The sequence below is a fragment of the Vulpes vulpes genome, chromosome 10, assembly GCF_048418805.1.
Source record: "Vulpes vulpes isolate BD-2025 chromosome 10, VulVul3, whole genome shotgun sequence".
NCBI lineage: Eukaryota > Metazoa > Chordata > Mammalia > Carnivora > Canidae > Vulpes > Vulpes vulpes.
Window position 1 is genome coordinate 47191288 of NC_132789.1, and position 18697 is coordinate 47209984.

At 43.9% G+C, this 18697-nt stretch overlaps 1 protein-coding gene across 1 annotated transcript in view; it reads left to right on the forward strand.

Annotated features, from left to right (window-relative positions):
• Positions 1 to 18697, forward strand: part of RAB3B (RAB3B, member RAS oncogene family) — a 64878-nt gene that overhangs the window by 7349 nt on the left and 38832 nt on the right. Inside the window, exon 2 of the mRNA XM_072723978.1 lies at positions 924 to 1151. Coding sequence (XP_072580079.1) covers positions 924 to 1151 — 228 coding nt within the window. The remainder of the gene's footprint in view (positions 1 to 923; positions 1152 to 18697) is intronic.

Here is an 18697-nt window from a genome sequence, read left to right on the forward strand (position 1 = left end):
CTTGGTCTAAAGGAGGAGCTGAGGATCCCATTCCAACAGTTTTGAAATGATAGCACTGCTGTGAGTGTGCTCTGGGGACACAGAGGCTTCTGCATGAGTGGGGAAGGTGAGACTTCATTTGCATCTATAAGGATGAACAGGATTTTATTAGAAGAGTGTTGTAAACAAAGAATACATGTCTAAAGGACAAAGCAAGAAATAAAATGGCATATTTAAAGTGTAATTTGATATAAAAGTGGCACAGGTCGGTAGGGACAAGGCTTAGGGGGAAGATAAAGTTTACAGAGGTTATTCTTTGGTTAGTTGGTTCTTGGTCAAGTTGAACAGTTTGGGCTCAGTCGTAGAGCTATGAGGAATTATGAACGCTTTTCAAAGGGGAATGAATGCCCTGTGCTGAGCCTTCCCTGGGATATTCATGTGTTTACTATTTTGGCTTTTGGTTTGCAAAACTCAGCTCAGAAGCTGCTTCCTACTAGAGACTCTCCTTGACCATCACGCCTTCAAGTTGGGTTAGATGTTAGATGTTTCTTGTGAGCTTCCTTGGACAAGGCTTCCCTCTGTCTTACGACTTATCTACTGCCTTGTTGCCCTGTGTTTACGTGCTTTTTTACTCTGATCTGTGACCACTCAGAGGTCATACACCATGTCTGATTCATATCCGTAGTCATTTTACCAAGCACAGGGCTTGACCTAGAGCAACATGCTCAATAAATATTTGCTGAAGGGATGAATGGGAGGAACCAGGTTCCACCCCAATCCTGAGACAACATTTGGAGGCAGGTACAGGACTGGAGTGATTCTGTGCTGTTTGTGTTTCTTCAATGATGCTCGGGTGGAGAGTATGTGTGTGAATGGTGGAGTGGCCGTTAAGGATTGGTGACACTGGAGGTATGTTCCTGAGTGACCATGGGTCTCTCCTACAGATGGCTTCAGTGACTGATAGTAAAGCTGGAGTCAAAGATGCTTCCGACCAGAATTTTGACTACATGTTCAAACTGCTCATCATTGGCAACAGCAGTGTTGGCAAAACCTCCTTCCTCTTCCGCTATGCCGATGACACCTTTACCCCAGCCTTTGTCAGCACTGTAGGGATTGACTTCAAGGTGAAGACTGTCTACCGCCATGAGAAGCGAGTGAAGCTGCAGATCTGGGTGAGTCCTGGGCATCTTGTATGGGATTATCTTGGAGGGCGACTAGTCTGCTGGTGTGAGGAGTGGGAGGTGGGGCAAGTTTGGAATTCCTGAGTCTTATGGCATCAAGCACTAGAGCTGTTGAAGGTCCAGCCCCTGAACTGCAGACGTTTCTCCCTTCTGGGGGGCTCGGTTGCTTCTACTGCTTAGCTGTCTAAGAGCCTATATCCTGCTCATACAAATGAGTGGCCAAGAATCTGAGCTTTGTTGGTAGAAATTTGGATTTGATTTCCAGTTCTGCCACTTATTAATCTTGGAATTTTGACTAAATTATTTAATCTCTCTAGGTTACCCTTTCCTTTGGGGATTATAATATCATCTACAGCATAGGGCTGTTGGTTCCTAGCATAGTTCCTGGGATGTGGTAAATGCACAGTAAATGTTAGTTCCTGTGTCCATAATCCATCACTGGATAACAAATCACTCAAAACTTGATGGCTTAAAACAACAATAATTCATTATTACACAGTTTCTGTAGATCAAACATTTGGGAGTGGCTTGGTTTCTGTCTTATGGCTTCGTATGAGGTTGCAGCCAGATATTGGCTTGGGTTGCTGTCAACTGAAGGTTAGAATGAGGCTGGAGGATCCCATTCCAAAGTGGCTTACTAATGTGTGAGGTATTGGCTGTTAGCAGGAAGATTTAGTTCCATGTGGTTCTCTCCATGGAGTTGTTTAAGTATCTTCATGGCGTCTCCCAGGGGGAGAGATCCAAGAAACCAGAGAGAAAGTGGCAATGTCTCTTATTACTTAGCCTTAGAGTAGTCTATTGTTCACTGATTTAGTGTAGGAGGAAAGTACCCAAGGGTATGAATCCTGGGAGGTGAGGATCATTGGCGACCATCTTAGAAGCTGGCCACCACAGCTACTATTGTTGGTATCTACTGTGGTACTAATAAAATATATACATATTTGAGATGATATAGCAAAATGTAGACCATATACTTATCAATAATAAATTAGTTCTAGGATTGGAAATTTTGAAAATTAGTGATTTAAAGTATTCAAAGCATGTGTTATTATCTCTCCATTCAACCTAAGTGTACATTAATACATTGTGCATATATCTTATTAGCTGTATACAATACTTTTCATTTTGTAAATTTTCTCCATATATTATTATCTTACAATTAACCCCACGGGTCAGATATTATTTTAATTCACTCCTACTTTACAGAAGAAAAAAATTCTGACTTGGTAATTAACTTGCCTTCGGTCAACCACACAGTTGCAAGTGGGATTCCTGCTCAGACCTTCTGATTCCAAACTTTGTGCTCTTTTCTCTACACTGTGTGTTAGGTTTTACAGAGCCCATATTTCTGTTTATGATCAAGTTAAGTGTTAATTTATATAGAGATAAAAGTTTATTTTGTTCATTTAGTCTCTATTAAAAGTATTGAGGAATTATGAGTTACTAGAAATGTGAGAAGCTAAACAAACTACTTAGTTCATTGGTTCTAGAAGTGTGGTCTCCAAGTCAGCATCATCAGCATTACCTGGGAATTTGTTAGAAATGCAAATCCTCTTGGGATGCCTGCATGGCTCATTGGTTGAGCATCTGCCTTTGGCTCAGGGCGTGATCCTGGAGTCCTGGGATCGAGTTCCGCGTCGGGCTCCCTGAATGGAGCCTGCTTCTCCCTCTTCCTATGTCTCTGCCTCTCTCTGTGGTCTCTCATGAATAAATAAATAAAATCTTTTTAAAAATGCAAATTCTCATGCCCCTCCTCAGATGAGAAACTCTGAGTGATGGCCCAACAATGTGTGTTATAACGAGCCTTCCAGGTGGTTTGGAGGCAGGCTAAAATTGAAGAACCACTTTGGTTTAACTACCATTTGGTTCACCGATCTCGTGGTGAGAATAAATGTGCCGGGTGCTTCCTCTTGTGTTATCTGACATTCTCTTCACAGCCAACACACAGAGAGGTAAGAGCACAGAAAATCAGGGAATGGTGAGAATACAGGGGAACTGGAGCAAGGCCGTGAGGAGCCGGGAAGGGTGCTGAGAGAGAAATTTGCTGGATAGGCTATCAGGCAAGGGCTGGAGGGTCGGGGAGACCTTGCACAGCATACAGAAGTTTCTTGTCATGGGTCAGAGTTTACCTACCTGATGATTGTTTACAGAGCTAAAGAAACTCTTAGAGTTTATTTTTATCTATGAACATAAAATGCATGCTTACCAATATTTCCAATATGGATTGACATAGATGTCTTCATTTGATCTCCACATCACATGGTCACATATCCTGAACTCAAAAAGTCTTCAAGTGAGAGAGGACAGTTTGCTCTAAAGGACTGGCAGTGGTGACTCCCTCACTCCTTTCTTTATGTTCAGAGCATTGTGAGCTTTTGCAGTGACTTTATTGATTATACTACCTAATTTTCACTAAATAAGCCTTCACGATGGATATGTAATGTTAAAAGTGTCCTGCAAAGAAACCTCTGCCTGAAGACTATACTCAGTGTAGTGAGCCCAACTAGGCATGGAAAATGGCTGAACTGATGTTTCTCTGACTCCCAGCACAAGTTCATTGTCAAACATGTTTTGAGGTAAAATCAGTGATGATCAGATTAGATCTGACATAGTCAATCATATAGCTTTTGCAAAAAAAAATGAGCAAAGAGATTTTGTGCATGTGTGCATATGTTTCCTATAGCAAAAAAAAAGTCTGTACTGTTCATAAATACATTAAAATGTAAACATTTAAATATTCATCATGTAATTTTAATGTATTTTAGCATCTTTTGTTACAGAAGTAAATATATATGTACATACAATCTAAGTAAATATACGAATATTGTGGGTATATGCTCACATGGCCTTACTTACAGGGGTTTAAATTTAGAGACCATTACCAGACAGTGGGGAGCCATAGAAGGGTTTTAATAAGGTCAGATTTGCATCTTAGAATAATCCCTTGCTTTAGTTTGGAGGACAGATGGAAGCAAAGAAACCAGTGGTTTGGGTAAGTTATAAGGGCCTGCTCAGGCTGCAGTAACAAAATAGCACAGACTGAGTAGCTTAAACAACAGAAATTTATTTTCTCACTGTTGTAGAGACTGGAAGTCCAAGAACAGGGTGCCAGCCAGGATGATATCTGGCGAGAGCTCTCCCCTTGGGTTGCAGGTGGCTGCCTTCTAGCTGTGTGCTCACATGGCCCTTCTTTGGTGCTTATGGAGAGTGAGGGGGCTCTCTGGTGTCTCTTCGTATAAGGACACTAATCCTATCAGATCAGGACCCCACCCTTATGGCCTCAATTAACCTTAATCACTAACTTAGAATCCCCGTCTTGAAATAGAGCCAAATTGGGAGTTAGAGCTTCAAATGTATGAATTTTGGGAGAACACAGCCATTTGGGATGTATACTAGACAGTGTCAAGATGACCTAAGAGATGGAAATAGGAGAGAGATTTAGAACTAGAATTTATAGAATTTGATGATCAATTAATTGTTTAGGAAGAAGGAGGAACATATATCTCCTCTAGATATCTAGATAGATATATATCTACTTACACATATTTGCTTTTATAAACACAGGTTCTGTGATTTTTTTAAAGCTGTGTGAGCTCTAGTAAGTTACTTAATTTCCATGAATAAATAATATCTTCAGCTATAAAAGGCTCACAGGTTTGTCGATGGGGGCTGCATGTGATAACATAGTATTATGCCTGGCACATATCAGGAACACAATAAATGTTAGGTTCCTTTTTCCTTGGCTCCTGATCCATATGCAAAGTCTGACTGGGTCCCCTCCCAGGCTTTCCTCCTGTGGTTCCAGGGGTGCTGAAACAGAACTAGCGTGGTCTGAAATGTTCAATTAAATTTCTCCAGCCAATTTGATCTCTTAGGGGATTTCAGAAAGCCATTGTCAGAGTGGAAGGTAGAGAGGGAATAAGAGGAGGTTATGAGCATTGCTGAGCAGGACCATTCACAAAAGAAGTTTCTGTCATCTCTGGAGGATGTTGGATGATGAAGGTATTGGTAGTGCTTTGTTCGGGGTCCTGGCTACATAGGTCCCTGAGAGCCCCGTCTGTGGATGTGAGAAGACTCGGGATGTGGGGGTAGGGGAGCAGTCTCGTTAATACAGAGTGGAAGCATGCACAAGTGTGAAGGGAGAGAGACTTGGTAACTCCACAGCAACAGACCTGACTAGAGGCCATTTACTGCTGGGTGAGGGTTGCCAAGCAACCGTTAGAGGCCTATGTATGGGAAGACTTGAGCAGGGGAGGGCCTTCCATTACTTCCATTTGGAGCCCATTGCACGGACTTTTGGGTCTGGTGCTGGTCAAGGGAAGAATCTCGGGGTCTGTGGGAGGACTGAGCTGACCTCGGACTGAAATCACATACACGATGAGTTCACATGGCTGACAGTGTGCACAATCCTCTGGTCTTCTGAAGGCCTCAGAGTTCACTTTGGCTCTGCCTTCCAGTCCTGTGATCCGGAGTGACACTTCGCTTCCATGGGCTTGTTTCCGTAACTATCAAAGGAAGAAAATAATCCTTACTCTTCTTGCCTCATGAGTTGTTATGAAGATCAAGTGAGGAAACACAAAGGAGAGCCGAAAGAGAACTCTGAAGCCTTCAGGAGACCAGAGGATCGTGCACGTTGTCAGCCATGCGAATTCGTCTTGTGTGTGATCTCAGTCATTCTTTGTCTGTATCTTTCCCACCTTCGGTCTGACCCAGGGAGGTAATTATCTCCGTAAAGAATGGGTGTTTGAGGTCAGAGATGTGAAGTTACTTACGTGGAGCCAAACTGTAAACGTCATTCTTTAACTCATTCCATGGACATTGTGCCAGGTGTTGTACTAGCTGTGGGGAAATAGCTTTCCTGCTCACGTGGAGTTTGCCCTCTAGGAGGAAAGATAGACACTAAATACATGAATAAAAAAATACCTAATTTGGGGACACCTGGGAGGTTCAGTCAGTTAAGCCTCTGACTCTTGGTTTTGCCTCAGGTCATGATCTTGGGGTCTTGAGATAGAGCCCCATGATGGACTCCAGGCTTAGTATGAGTCTGCTTGGGATTCTTGGCCTTCCTTTCCCTCCCCCGCTGCCTCCCCTTCTCCCCTCACCCATGCATGCATGCACATGCTCTAATAAATAAATAAATAAATAAATAAATAAATAAATAAGTAATTCTACTTGTTTTGTTGTGTTGGTGATGATATTGAAAGGAGAAAGTGTGTAAAGCACTAACATAATGCCTAGCATGGACTAAACACTCAACAGACAGTAATTTTTATTAAGGTTCCTGAGTGATCAAGAGATGATACTCCTTTTCTTCCCTACTTAAGTTTGGAAACAAATGAGAGATAGATGCAGAAGTCAGAGAGATGGGGAGTAATGTGACAGCCTTATGACTGATAAAAGCTAGGGTGAAGCACCTGGTCCAAGTCTTCAGGGAAGTGGAGCTTCCTAATACTTCACTCTGGAGTCAGGTAGACGTAGAAACCCAATCGCAGGCCAACATGGGACAGCAGCAATTAGCTCCTGCACTATGCATCCAAGGTCAAAGTCCATGTGGCCCAGACTTACTAATGCTTCATGCCTAAAGCATCCCACCCAGGTTGGCATTAGATGCCTCTATCTCCATGTTCAGTCTTCCTCTTGGAGGAAGGGAGAGTCCCTCCTCTAACAACTCTTAATAATTAAAGAGAGAGAAGTAAGCATTCACTCTGAAAGGAAGTTGGGCAGAATAATGAAAACTGAGAAAAATAAGAGGAGCCTTAAGAGATTTTCTGGGAATCCTGAATTCTATGGTAACAACAAGTGACTTTCTACATAACTGGGAGCTGAGAACAATAAGACCAGATGACATAGGCTGTTGGGAAGCCACCAGCTAGATTCACTTACTAACCAACTATCTTACTTCCACACCACCCTCTTGAAGAAATTTAGGTTACCACATGGCTTGAGAGTCACTTAAAATTATGAAAAGTAGTGAATATTAAATCTGAGAATGTCAAAGACATACCTTAGAACAAGTAATATAAGGATGCAGTAAATATGGAGTGCCTGGGTGGCTTGGTCAGTTAAGCATCGGACTCTTGATTTTGGTTGAGGTCATGATCTCAGGGTTGTGAGATCAAGCCCTGCATAGGGCTCCATGCTAGGTATGGAGCCTGCTTCATAGTCTCTCTCTCTCTCTCCTTCTGCCCCTCCCTACTCTGCTCTCTCTCTCTCTCTCTCTCTTTCTCCCTCTCTAAAAGAAAAAAAAAGAATGGAATAAATGTAATGGAGCTTAGGAATGTGGGGAAATATAATCATATCAGAAACCTACATTAAGAAGGATTGTGGCTCTTAAGCAGTCCTTTTAAAAAAGATTTTACTTATTTATTCATGAGAGACACAGAGAGAGGCAGAGACACAGGCAGAGGGAGAAGCAGGCTCCACGCAGGGAGCCCGACGTGGGACTCGATCCCGGGTCTCCAGGATCACGCCCTGGGCTGAAGGTGGTGCTAAACTGCTGGGCCACGCAGGCTGCCCCCACAGTAAGGTTTCTTAACACATTCCGGAGTTAATCCTACCATTTCAGGAAGGTGAAATCTGGCCACCTGAACATAAGCTGGCCAGCCATAGAGAGACTGGTAGGCAGCACAGAGGAGGCTGGAGGCTGAATAGGGATGCTGGGGCTCTGACAGGTCCCGGTGGCCCCAGGAATATGGAAACAGTTCCTGAGTACAACATCTCATACTTAGCTCTTATGATAATCAAAACTGATTTTTCTAGGCAGCAAGTTTCCTGGTGTGGCTGCAGAGACATGTTGACACTTTCATCTCCCCAAAGCTGGTAGGAACCAGCTGCTGGAGAGATTTAATCTTATTTTTTAAATCACAACAAAGACTATGGGAAGTCAAATCAGAATTGCAGGCATAGTCTGCCTTTGGAATTTGCAAATGAATTAACCAGAAGTCTTTATTGGCTCCAAGGGGCTTCAAGGGGCCTCCATTTTTTGGGTCATCACCCCCTTACCTCTATCCAGACTGATGTGGGAGAAAAATAAATGCCTACAACCCATTTGTGTACTCATTCATTCAATAACCCCGTACCTATTACATTCCAGGCACTGTCATATGAGGGCAAATAGACAGCTATGATACAATAGGAATGGTACAATAAGGAGATAAAGTGCTGTAGGAGAGAGAAAGGAGCTGCTACCTCTGCCTGGGGAAGTTATTTTTTGGCTTCACAAAGGAGGGGACACTTGAGCTGGGTCTTGGTAAATGAGTCAGAGTTTTTCAGGTTAATGCTGGGGAAGATCTTTACCAACAAAAGGAAAGATTTTACCAACATTTGCCAAAGCGTGATTGCTTTTAGGACACGTCATATAGCTGGCTGTGATAGGGACTGGTGAGACCCATCCCTTCCTCTAAGAGGCACTGGTGCAATAAGACAGATGTAACATGTGTACAAATATTAATGATGCTGTAAACATGAATGATGCCTCGAGAGGCACAGAAAGTTCCTAAGGAGTTCAGACAGGGAGTGCTCCCTCTCAGCTTGAGAGCATCAGTGAGGGTTTCATGGAGGAGGTGGCCGTATTGTAATGAGTCAGGTCTCACAGATCATAACGTCCTCTGAGGCAGGGCTGTCTCTCTCTGGGTCTGTGGTCCAGGCTGGCCTCAGCTTTTGCCTCATGGCAGTGTTCCGACATTCCCTGAAATGATTTGCATGTTTGGGAAGCAGTGCAGCCTGTCCTCAGCAGCAGAGGCTGTGGGGTGAGCGGTGAGCCAGGCCCACGCTACAAACCCATTCCTGCCATTGTTACCTTGTTCAGGTCCTGTTACCGGCCTGTGCTTCGCTTTCTTCTTTCTGAAATAAGGGTAATTTCAGTAGCACCTACATAGTACTGAGAGAATGAGATAAGATGATGCTTAACCTCGTGCCTGGCACCTACTAAATGATTATTACTTTGTAGTTTTTGTTATTATTAACTCTGGTACTCCCAGGGATTGACTCGTGGCACCGGCATCTGGACGTGCTCTGAGCTGGACTCTGCGTCTTTCGGGAATTGATGGACGCCCACCTGAATGCTTTCTCAGTCCCGTGCTGAGGGCGATGGTTGGTGGCTGACTCCCTCGGCAGAGCTGTGCCCTAATAGCACAAAGAGTTTAGCTGGGGAGATAAAAAAGAAGTTAGAAAACCATAAGAAACTAAAATGTGTGGTGCTGAGTGAATGCAATGGAAATTTAAAGGGAAGAGTTCAGTATTGGGAAGAGTGGGTAAAAAAAATTTCTGGGAGGAAGGCAGTGGGGGTGGCACTCCAGAATGGGGAAAGAGGGAGAGTGTAATGGAGACATCCCAAGAAAGGGGGTTGACATGAAGGAAGGTCATGTGTCGCAGTAGTGTGCTTTGTGCAGCTTTTCCTGTGAGGGGATTGGACTCCTCTGGTACCTGCAGTCACAGCTCCTGCCTCTGCGTCATATGCCACGGGGTGCAGCTGTTCCCTCCACAAGAAGCAGAAGGAATGGCACGTGCAGAAGCCCTGAGGCCCCGAGGCAGGGGATTCCCTGGCACACTCCTGGAGCAGTAAGGTTGTGTGGCTGGAACAGGGGGACAGTGGTCAGAGATGAGCCCAGAGAGCTGGTGGGAGGGACGGAGTGTATAGGCCCCCTCTGAGGGGCCTATATATATAATTTGTGTAAAAAATTTTATTTTATTTATTTATTTTTTAATTTTTATTTATTTATGATAGTCACAGAGAGAGAGAGAGAGGTAGAGACACAGGCAGAGGGAGAAGCAGGCTCCATGCACCGGGAGCCCGACGTGGGATTCGATCCCTGGTCTCCAGGATCGCGCCCTGGGCCAAAGGCAGGCGCCAAACCGCTGCGCCACCCAGGGATCCAAAAAATTTTATTTTTGAAGATAGCTGACACACAATGTTCCGTTTGTTTCAGGCGTACAACATGGTGACTCACCCTTTCTGTACATCATGCTACACCACAAGGGCAGCTATCAGCTGTCACCACACAACGCTATTATGGTATCCCTGACCATATTCCCTATGCTGCCTCCTTTATTTCCATGACTTATTTATTCCATAACTAGACTTTGGAGTTTTTAAAAACAGTTTTATGACACCAAAAAAAGGGTACATACTTAATGTATATCATTTGATGAATTTGGACTTAGGCAAACATGTGTGAAACCATCCCCACAATTAAGGTAATAGACATATTCATCACATCTAAATGTTTTCTTGTGTCCCCTTCTCCACATCTTTTTCTTTTTCTTTTTTTTTTTTGTGATAAGCACACTTAACATGAGATTTACCTTTTCAATAAAATTTTAAGTGCACAACACAGCATTATTAATTATAGGGACTCTGTTATACAGGAGATCTCTAGAACTTATTCATTTTGTATAACTGAAACTTTATACCAATAAACAACTCTCCATTTCCCCTCCCTCCAGCCCCAGAAACCACTTTTTTGTTTTGTTTTTTTAAAGATTTTATTTATTTGAGAGACAGAGATAGGGAGAGCGAGCACAAACAGCAGGGAAAGGGAGAAGCAGGCTCTCAGCTGAGCAAGGAGCCCGACGTGGGGCTCAATCCTAGGACCCTGGGATTCTGACCTGAGCAGAAGGCAGACACTTGACGACTAAGCCACCCTGGCATCCCTAGAAACCGTTGTTCTATTCTCTACTTCTATGAGTTTTACTACTTTAGATATGTCATAAATAGAATCATGCAATATTTGTCTTTCTGTGATTGGCTTATTTCACTTGGCATAATGTCCTTCAGGTTCATTCATATGTTGCAAATGCAGAATTTCCTTTTTTCAAGGGCTGGATAATATATACCATTATATGTGCATACCACACTTTCTATATCCATTTATTTAGCAGTGGGCATTTGGATTGTTTCCATATCTTGGTTATTGTGAAAAATGCTGCAGTGAACATGGGATTGCAGCTATCTCTTTGAGATTTTTTTTTTTTTAAGATTTTATTTGTTCATGAGAGAGAGAGAGAGAGAGGCAGAGACACAGGCAGAGGGAGAAGAAGGCTCCCTGTGGGGAGCTCGATGTGGGACTCTATCCCAGGGCCCCGGGATCAAACCCTGGGCCAAAGATGGCGCTAAACCGCTGAGCCACCCAGGGATCCCCTCCTCTTTGAGATTCTGATTTCAGTTCTTTTGGATCCATGCCCAGAAGTGGGATTGCTAGATCATATGGCAGTTCTATCAAAGGACTTGAAAAGACATTTTCCCAAAGAAGACAGGTAAATGGTTAACAGGTATATGAAAACGGCTCAGCATTACTAGTCATCAAGGAGATGCAAATCAAAACCATAAGGTATTACTTCATATATGTTAGGATGGCTATTACAAAAACAAAACAAAACAAAACAAAATAAAACAAGTGGTGGTGAAGATGTGGAGACATTGGAACCATTATTCCACTGTACACTTGTCTAGCCTTGTACACTGTTGGTGGGAATGTGGGTGCAGCCACTAAGCAAAACCGTATGGAGATTCCTCAAAAAATTAAGGAAAGGCTTCAGGTTTTATTCAGAATGAGTTGGGAGGGTTTTGAGCAGAGGAATTACATGATCTGACTAACATTTTTAAAAATCAACTTTATTTTTAGATAATTTTAGATTTATAGAAAATTTGCAAGGAGAGTACAGCAAGTTCTCATATATCCTTCACCCAGTTTCCCTAATATTAACATCTTACATAACCATGGTACATTTATCGAAACTAAGTAATTAAAATTAGTACAATATTATTAACTTAACTATAGACTTTATCTACATTTCACTAGTTTTCAAATAATGTCCTTTTACTGTACCAGGGTCCAATTCATGTTATAGTTAGTAACACTTTAAAAGTTGAGATATAATTCATATCTTATAAAATTCACCCTTTTATTTAAAGGATACCTAAAATTGTGCAACCATCACTACTAACTCCAAAAATATTTTAGTGACTTACACTTCAATATTTAATACGATTGCTCTGAGGAAGGATTATGTCTATTTCAAGGATAAATTATTAACAGACATAGGGCAGAAGCAGGGAATATCAGTTAGGATTTGCAATGATCCAGGCCAGGAATGATGTGGCTGGTAGTAGAGAGGTAGTAGTGGTGGAAGAGAAAATGGTCAGATGATGCGTGTATGTTGAAAATATTGTTGACAGGATTTGCTGATGAGTTGAGTGTGGGGACAGAAGGAAGACAAGGAGTCAGGGATGATGCTGAGGGTTTGGTTGAGTGACCAGAAGGTCAAAGATACTTGTGAAAGCAGGGAGAGCAGGATTTGAGGAGACAATTGAGACTGAGTTTTGGTTTCATTAATTTTGAGATGCCTGTTGGAAAACTGAATGGAGATATAGAATAGGCTGTTGGATGAATGAGTTTGGAGTTCAGAGCAGAAGCCCTGGCTGGTGATCTAAATTAGCAAGTCATCAGCATAGAGGTGGTGAAGCCAATAAAATCAACAGATAGAAAGAAGAAAAGTTCTGAAGACGTGCCCAGAGATATTCCAACACTAAGATGTTTGGAAGATGAGTAAGAATCAGCAAAGGAGACTGAAAAAGAGCAACTGAAAAGGGAAAGTATGGTGTCTTTGCAGCTAAGTAGAGATAGAGCTTTTTGGAGGAAGGAGAGACCAACTGTGTCAAATGCTACTGCTAGTCATGAATGTGAGGCTGAGGATTGGGAATTGACTTCTGGATTTAACAACATGGATTTCAGTGGTAACCTTGATACAAGCTATTTGGTGGAGTAGTAAGGATGAAAGCCTGCTGGGAGTTGGAGAAGGGAAATTGGACATACCACGTATGCATAGCACTTGCAAGAATTTTTGCTTTTTTTTTTTAAAGACTATTTATGAGAGAGAGCGAGAGGGCACACGAGTGGGGGGAGGGGCAGAGGGCCAAGCAGACTCCCCGCTGAGTGGGGAGCCTGATGTGGGGCTCAATCCCAGGACCCCCGAGATCATGACCTGAGCCAAATGCAGATGGTTAATTGACTGAGCCCCCCAGGTCCCCCAAGGATTTTTGCTCTTAGGGAAAGGAGTCAAATGGTTGGTAGCTGAAGGTGAAGGGGGAGTGTTTTTTGTTGTTGTTAGCATGTTTGTATGCCGGCAGAACAATCCAATAGAACTCAACCAACTAAGCAACCAACAAAGAAACAAAAACACAAAACTGATGCTACAGGAGAGAGGAGAGAATTACTGGGATGATATCCTTGAATTGATGAGAGGAGGTGGCCTCACAAGCAGAGGCTGAGCCCTTGCTAGGAGCACAGACTGCGCATCCACATCAACAGGGGAGAGAGCAGGGATCATGGGCACAGGTTAGAGGTGACATGTACTAGTGGGAGTTCTCCTGATACCATTTTCCAATGAAGTAGAAAGTCATCAGCTGAGGGCAAGGATGAGGGCAGGAAGTATGGAGATTCAAGGGAGAGGAGACTGTCCTGTGGGAAGGCAGGAGAGTGAATAGGCTAGGGAAATGTAATTTGATTGCTCATTAACATTAAGGCTCCACTTGAGGGGATCCCTGGGTGGCTCAGTGGTTTGGCGCCTGTCTTTGGCCCAGGGCGCGATCCTGGAGTCCCGGGATCAAGTCCCGTGTCGGGCTCCCGGCATGGAGCCTGCTTCTCCTTCCTCCTGTGTTGTGCCTCTGCCTCTCTCTTTCTCTCTCTATCATGAATGAATGAATGAATGAATGAATAAATAAATCTTTTTAAAAAAGGCTCCAGTTGAAATTAGTGATCATAAATTTAAATTCATGAATTCATGAATTTGAAACATGGTTGTGTGTTTCTCTCTAATCACTTTTTGCTCGGTGGATATAGTCATAGAATAGGCAGAGAGTTGGATTTAATAAAAGTATTGTTTTCCCAGGTATGGACAAAGCAACAGAAGGCCAGGGCAGTCAGGAATGTGTGCAGGGAAGCCAGTGTATTTTTGGCCATAGGATTCAAGCTGGGCAGAGAGGGAGGTGATGACATAAGGGGGGTAGAAGACAGTGAGATCATAGGGGTTGATGACCATTGAAGGAATGAGCTAGAAAAATCCTAGAGATCTGAAAATGGGAGGCTGGAAATGACTATTGGCAATGACAAGATGCAGGGTATGATGAGGAGGGTGAGTGGCTGAGCTGGGAGGGGTTAGACATGAATATTGCTGGAGGAAAGAAGCTCAAGGAAGTGAGAGCTCCAAGATGTTGGAAGGCTCATCTCTATGGACTTTGAAATCACCAAGAATTATGGAGAGAATGAAAAACGAACCAGGAGTTGTTGACCGGTCAGTAGGTAGATAAGTGGGTGGCAGAGTGTCAAGATGTGAGATTTAAAGCTGGAGGTGTTTTGATTTTTGAAGGCAGGAAAGAGAATGATCTGGAAGCAGAGGTGAAAAGCAACAATATTTATTCCACCTGCTGGCCCAGAGATTCAAAGGTGGTGAGAGAGGAAGCCACCATCAATTTAGGAGACTTTAGGGGAGGCTGTGTCCTCAGGGAAAACCAGGTTTCCATCACAGCAAGGAGGTGAATTAAACATTCAGAGAAGACGAAGAAAGAGATTTCTCTGATGACTCACTTTGGGTGTCAGAAGGCCCAGGGAGAGGTGTCCGTGGGGAACGGAGGGGCTAGGGTTGGAAAAGATAAAGTACAGAGAGCTGTATGGGATTCAGAGGCCAGAGATCAAAGACGGCTTGAGAGATTTTGGTTGCTTGCCATGACTGACATGAGTAGAGGAGTAAAAGGTACAATGTAAGAAATTAAAATACAGACAGATGGTACCAAGACAGACAGTGGTGGTGGTGGTGGTGGGGGAAATAGGGCCTTGCTTTCTTTTGATTCCTGCTTTTAGAAGTCAAGAGGCTGGTGGAGGGGCACTTGGATGGCTCAGTCCATTAAGCCATCCAATTCTTTTTTTCTTAAAGATTTTATTAACGGGATCCCTGGGTGGCTCAGCGGCTGAGTGTCTGCCTTTGGCTCATAGTATGGTCCCGGAGTCCCAGGATCGAGTCCCACATTGGGCTCACCCCGAGGAGCCTACGTCTCCCTCTGCCTGTGTCTCTGCCTCTCTCTCTGTGTCTCTCATGAATAAGTAAGTAAAATCTTAAAAAATATATTTTATTTATTTGATAGAGAGAGAAAGAGAAAGCACACAAGCAGGGGGAGGGGCAGAGGCATAGGGAGAAGCAGACATCCTATTAGCAGGGAGCCTGATATGGGGCTTCATCCCGCGACCTTGGGACCATGACCTGAGCAGAAGGCAGCCACTTAACCACCTGCGCCACCCAGCCCCCCGGCTAAGCGTCCGATTCTTAGTTTCAGCTCAGGTCACAATCTCAGGGTCATGGGATGGAGCCCTGAGTCTGGCTCTGTGTTCAGTTCAGCAGGGAGTCTGCTTGGGATTCTCTCTTTCCCTCCCTCTCTGCCCCTCCCCTCATGCTCTCTTTCTCTCAAATAAATACATAAATCTTTAAAAGAAAAAAAGAGACTGTTGGAGGTGCATTCCTACTTGGAATGCCTCCCTCTTGATTTCACACATTAATAATTATTGTGGCAATAAACCTGAACTACCATTTATGTAAAATATTCTCACCTGTCACAGGGCTGCTGTGAGCTGCCAGTGGCACTGGCTGGTGGCGATCTGTACTCAGTGCCTTTATATATATATTTTTTTCTTTCTTTCTTTCTTTTTTTTAAAGTTAACTCTCTCCCCAATGTGGGGCTTGAACTCATGACCCTGAGATCAAGAGTTATATGTTCTGTTAACTGAGCCAGCTAGGCACCCTTGGGCTCAGAGCTTTTATCAACTCATTTAATCCTCACAAGACCCTGTGAGCTAGGTACTGTTATTGTCCCTATTTTACAGATAAGTAAAATAAAGTCCAACAAAGTTAGGTAGCTTACTTAAGTTCACACAAGTAGTAAGTGGCAAAGTCCAGATGTGAATTGAGATCTGTTTTCAAAACCCCTGCATATCCTGTGCCCTCTTCCCCTACCCTTCTTGTTATATCTTCACATGGGTAAGGGCTTGGGCACTTAGAAAGCACTCAATAGGTGGTGAAAATGTTGCTAAGAGTTGTAATTTATTCAGAAGCAACTGTATATTGTGCAAATGCTTTCCATGCATTTTTCAAAAAATTATTACAACTATACTGCACAGAACAAATGAGAAAACCAAGACTCAAAAGTTAAGGAACTCAACCAAATCTTGCTAAGATTGGTAAATGGCACAGCTGAGATTCAAAATTAGGGCCATCTGCTGCCAGAGCCTGTATTTTTTTTTTTAAGATTTATTTATTTATTTGACAGAAAGAGAAAGCATGCACACACATGTGTGAGGGAATGGGAGGGGGAGAGAGAGAATCTTCTAGTAGACTCCCTGCTGAGCATGGAACCTGACTGAGGGCTCCAGCAGGACCCATGAGATCATGACCTGAGCCAAAACCAAGTATTGGTTTACTTAACCGACTGAGCCACCCAGGGGCCCCCAGATCCCGTACTCTTTTCACAGCCAGCGCCCTTCCTTCTTCCCACTGCCCTGTGATGCCGCAGGGACCTTACAGGTGATAGAGAGCCAGTATCATGGCTGACATTTGGAGCCTCCAAGCAAACGCCCAGAAAGGGATGGGTTATGTGTTATAAACTATCTCCTCTTAGCTTTCCAGCTGCGCTCCTTCTGCTCCCTCTCTCCACCCCACTACAACTTCCCAGGTGATTCTGATGGGCATCAAAGTTGTACGATGCTGAGACATAGGTATGTAAGTAAGTGACCTGGCCCTTAGTGTAGTAGGTTGTAAGGAGCTGCTGCCCTGGCAGAGTGAAAGGAATAATGGAGTCGGGTTAGTTCAGCAGTGATAGAAGCAGAATGAAGACGTGGCCCCAGCACTGTGGTAAATAACATGTCGCTGAAGCCTGGTTTCCTTAGCTCTAAAAGAGGAATAATATTAATGACTACTTCTTAGTAGTGGAGTAAAGATTAAATGAGACAATATAAGGAAAGGACCTAAAGCCATGCCTGTTATATATTAGGGGCTCAATAAACTTGCCCAAAGCCACATAGTGAGAGTAGAGCCAGGGTAGGTTCGTGAGTGTTCTATTGCACCATACTATTGTGACTGCTCTTGGTTGCTACCATTTTAAAGATTGTGAGGCATGGGGCTTCCAGGGTAGAGTCCATCAGCAGAGAAACTACACATGAGTTGTGGACCTTCTATCCCCATTTTCAGTGAGGGATAGAGAGAGAAGCAGTGTCTGCTCCTAGAGATGCCCAGTTGCCTCTGGAGCCTTCAAAGATTCCCCTAGCTTGCTTGGGTCCTGCCTGATGTGTTGCTGAGGTGGGGGCAGCGGTAGGGGAGGCCTCTCAACGGAGGATTTGTGATCTCTTCCTTCTACTGCCTCCCCTTTCCCCCACACCCTTGGCGCACACCTTGGGTTGCCAGGTGACGGCTGGGTACTCCTGTGCTTCTCACCTTCCTCTGTGAGTGTGTCAGCTCTGTGCTAGTGACGCAGGGCTCTGAGCTCAAGCCCCAGGGTGGAGGTGGACAAGATGGGAAAGGATGGGAGGTCAAGTCCCAGGGAGTATTTATAGTCCCTCTCTTTTTGAGCCTTTGCGTCAAAACTGAGGGTCCTCCTTTTTTCTTCTCAGCTCTTGTCCTAGTCATCCAGTTGTTGATGAGAACCATCAATTCTATCTCCCACATTTCCCTCCTCCCTCCATATTTATGGTTCTGCTCCATAAATATTTACCTAGAGTTAACTGTGAGCCTCGCTTCTGCCCCTTTCCGACCTCAGGTTCTCCTTATTTCCCCCCTAGACCGTAGCAGCAGCCCAAGCGGGTCCCCCTGTGTGCTCCATCTGCTCTCTGATCACTGTCATTCCACTGCGCAAAGCCCAGGAAGGGCTGCCCACTGGTACCCAATAAACTCCTTTGCCTGGCACTCCAGGCCCTTTTTTGCCTTCCCAGCTCTATCTTGAGTCATTCACCTTTAGGCAGTCCACTCTGCACCCATGTGTTCTCCAAACCCCCAATCCAAACACAGGATGCACTTAAAAAAACAAAAACTTTATTTTTTAGAATAGTTGTAGGGCCGCCTGAGTGGCTGAGTCGGTTAAGCGTCTGCCTTCAGCTCAGGTCATGATCCTAAGAAACTAGGATAGAACCACCCCCCCACCCCCTCACCCCCGTGAGGAGTCCGCTTCTCCCTCTGCCCCTACCCCTGCTTGTGCTCCGTCTCCCTCCTGCGGTCTCAAATAAATAAATAAAATCTTTAAAACAATAGAATAGTTTTAGTTGCAGAAAAATTATAAAGTGCAGAGAGTTCTCATTTACCCAGCATCCAGTTTCCTCTATTATTACCATCTTATATTAATATGGTACGTTGGTTCTAATCAACCAATATTGATACCTTATTATTAACCAAAGTCCAGAGTTTATTCAGATTTCCTTAGTTTTTACCTAATATCCCTCTTCTGTTCCAGGACCCCATCCAGGATACCACTGCGTGTATTTATCATGCCTGCTTAGGGTCCTCTT